The 3716-nt window shown below is 40.2% G+C and overlaps 1 protein-coding gene across 1 annotated transcript; it reads right to left on the reverse strand.

Annotated features, from left to right (window-relative positions):
* Positions 1–415: 415 nt before the first annotated feature.
* Positions 416–3146, reverse strand: LOC126802542 (transcription factor MYB1-like). The gene is made up of 2 exons (XM_050530186.1): positions 2749–3146; positions 416–1507 (listed from the first exon to the last, which is right to left on the reverse strand). Exons 1-2 carry the CDS (start codon positions 3026–3028, stop codon positions 558–560), a joined length of 1230 nt encoding a protein of 409 aa, XP_050386143.1. The 5' UTR covers positions 3029–3146; the 3' UTR covers positions 416–557.
* Between the last annotated feature and the right edge of the window lie 570 nt (positions 3147–3716).

The raw sequence follows: 3716 nt of genomic DNA on the forward strand, positions 1-3716 counted from the left end.
AAGGGTACTTTCGACTGTGAATAGAAGGGACGGGTGTTCTCAAATGATTCAAGAACGAAGGTGGGGGGCACCGAGTACAAGCAACAGCTGGTTCATCAACAAAGGTTTACTTCTTTACCTCAATCCTACATTAAGCTTTAGTAAAAGCTGAATAATTGCCATTGGGAAAGCAACAGTGAAATGAGGGTAAAAGTACAACAAGGGTAGAGAAGTTCATGTAATACTTGAAGCCACTCATTTTGGTTTTCTGATTCTAATAATGAGAGAAACTCTTTAGAGTTGGAGATTCTCGAACTCCCTTTTTTTAACCAAAACGCAGCATGTCTGATAATCCTCCATAACCAAAACGCAGCAATTTGTTGTTCAAGTTCAGATATATTCAGAGAGAAATTGAAGATTAGGTATAACAAAATCCTCCATAAGCGAAGAGGGTAGTCCTCATTTGTATCTTATAGCTCATAGAACTCTGAGAATCCAAAAGTTTTCTATAAATAATATGCTGTGAAAATAACCTGTATATTTCTCCTCCCATGACAAGGAAAACCCAGCGCTGACTTCTAGCTCAATCCCTTAACTTCAGTTGGCATGGCAAAACCTTGTCTAGGCATCTGAGTTGAAAGCATGTCTGTCATCATTCCCATTAGCCTGTTCTGCCCGTCCGCAAAGTGCATATGGCCATTCATCATATTCATTTCATAATACCCCATTTGAGGAGTAGTAGGTGCCCCTTGTGAGAATCTCTGGCTTGCTGCATTCTCTGCTACTCTTGTTGTCTCACGGTTCTCAAGGCCACTCTTAATCCATGCAATATTGTTCACATCTGTAACACAAGAGATGAATTCAGCGCTGGAGAAGGAGGGAGGCTCCTCATAGTCAATGAACTCAGGCCCCAACAATGAGCTTTGAGAATGCCCCTGGCTTCTATCACAGCAACCGTGGCCACAATGCAGAGGAACAATAGGCTCATTGCAGTCACCTTCAAGCGAGTTGCAGAAGTCAAACTTTACATTAGATGTTTGGACCAAAGGGCCACCAATTGGGAGGACTGGCCTTGGAACAATTAAGTCATTCGATGGGCCATTTGAAGGGTTGTAAGAACTAAAGGCACTAAGTCGTGCCACTGGGCGACAGAGGGTGGACTCTTCTTTTAATTCGGCACCAAGAGTTGAATTATCTATCAGTTCTGTAACACCAACACTGTCCTCTATCTGACATTTTCCATCTAACTGGTTAGAGCTGTTGTCTACTATCAAGACTTCTTCAGGAGTCCTGACTGAACTGATATTGCTAATTGACACAGTTTCTTCAGAAGATGTCTTTGATCTCTCTATGCCGCTATCCTCTTTCATGTTTCTCGTTCGAGGGATATACTTCCTTCCACGCTTTAAAGTAGAATTCCAGTGATTTTTAATTGCGTTATCAGTTCTTCCAGGAAGGAGCTTTGCAATTATCGCCCATCTGTTCCCATGAGTGGCATGAGCTGCAACTATAATACGATCTTCCTCATCTGCATCAAGTATAGATCCACTTACAAATCTGAATTAGCATATATGTATTATATGACGATTTGTAGAAATTCTCTCCTAACAATGCATTACCAAATTTATAGAAGTTCTTTCTTAATGATGGCAAAGAGAAATGATCCGTGAATTAAAATCACTTGCAACATTGAGGCAACTCAGAAGAGGAACAACAGAAGTGGTGACAAGAAAAAGCTCAACCAGAAGCACAATCATTACGTGATACTGTCTTAATGACAATCCCGGACAACAACAAAAATCCACCTAAATTTTACCACTATAAAATTTCCGTGGAAATTGATAAATATAAATGTATATGAGAACTTCAAGAAGAAAACCAAAGTTACTCAACTTTGTTCCATCGGTAGTTTTACACAATGATGACTTTCAGAACTTCCAACAACTATGAGAAACCAGGAACTCAGTTTAATCCATTCTTTCAGAAGTACAGAAAAAAAAATACTTATATCTAAATTAAATAAATGCAGAATCCACAGTTCCTCACATGCTTTCTATTTAACACTATAGATATTGCAAAGTTTAAGATTCTGGAAACAACATACCTGAGTATAGATGTCCATCTGAACTAAAAAAATACCACAAGTAAAAGCTTTCAAGTATCATTTCAGTCACTTCAAGTTTTACCAAAATTGCAATCATTCACATGCTACATTCGACTTGCTCTATAGTTTTGAAGTCAATACCAAGTTTAGAACTTTCAAATAATGAATGCAGAACAATCATCTAGTCCCTCACCCTCTCACTGCTAATAATATAGTTATAACATCTTTTGCTACTAATATAGTTAGTGTTCGACTAAAAACCAGTATTTCCAACACAAGTGATAAACTAACCAGCTCCAAGTCATTCCATCAAATTTGCGAACTTCTTTCACAGAATGAGAGACAAATCAATGCAGATACAGAAGCAACTGTCACTATAGTTGAACATTGGCAACCAGGACAAAGCATTTAGATATGATGCCAACTGTAACAATCATTTGAAATCAGCACTAATCTCTCTAGAAACATTCATTACAACATTCCCAAATTCGAAAGTTACAAACTTTCTTCATAGAGTAAACACACAAGTAACTGCAACTCAAGTTGAAAATCACAAAGCACAACAAACAATTCAGTATTCACTTGATCAAATACAAAGACACAGTCTTTACTCATTTAAAAAAACCCAAAATCCACAGAAAATCAAACATCAAAATGGCGGTTACCGGAGAAAGGTTTGCGCTTCACCCCGGGATTGAGCTGATTGCACCACCGGAGCCGGCAAGACTTGCCGGACCTTCCCGGAATTCCTCTGGCGATGACGCTCCAGTTTCTGGCGCCAAACTGCGTGACCAGCCGAGTCAGCAACTCGTCCTCTTTCGGCGACCACGATCCCCTCACCTGCCCATGGGCGACCTCACCGCCGTCGTCGGCGAGTGGCGACGACTCGCCTGGGTTGGCGGGGCGGGTATCGGGTAAGCAAGCGGCGTCGTTTGGAACTGTCATTGTTTTTGAGGTTGTTGGGTTGGTTTGTGTGTTTCGGGGGGTTTTGTCTTTTTGAAGTAGCTAACAAACCAAACCGCACACACAAAACCTGCCCTGTTTTAACTTAAAACTGCAAATGGGAAACCCATTCAGGTGGTTACTGCGTTTTTTCTTGGCTGCTGTTTCGGATTCCGGTTTTCTAATCGCCGTTTTGTTTGTAAAATGACCGACGTATCCCGTGATCCTTGGACATGCGGAACGTCGCCGTCTGGTTGTGGATCCCGGTACTTATCTTCCGGGTTTGGGCCTTTTGATTTGGGTGTTTTTTTTTTAAGAATGACATGTGAAGTTACTCTCGGATCTTGATTAATAAAATTAACGAATACAAAGAATGATGTTAAGCCTAAATCTCTGATTACAAAAGCCTAAAATAATATCAGACATGTCTACAAACTTGTACTCAACTAGGCATCAACTAGCAAAGAGTACACTAACCGCTACTCTATTTTTCTTTAAAATAGTGGTGACATACCAAAAATATAACTCGACTACTGCGAATAATAATGTCTAATAACACAACTTTCCCACTATGTTGCCGTTGGAAAACAACGACACTCAACTTCACCCTACCACTAGGCGGTAATGACCATTTAACAAAATAAGGAACTCGCCGCCTATTTAAAACAGACAAGGCACAAAAAGTACACTC

This window comes from Argentina anserina, chromosome 7 (genome assembly GCF_933775445.1).
Source record: "Argentina anserina chromosome 7, drPotAnse1.1, whole genome shotgun sequence".
NCBI classification, from domain to species: domain Eukaryota; kingdom Viridiplantae; phylum Streptophyta; class Magnoliopsida; order Rosales; family Rosaceae; genus Argentina; species Argentina anserina.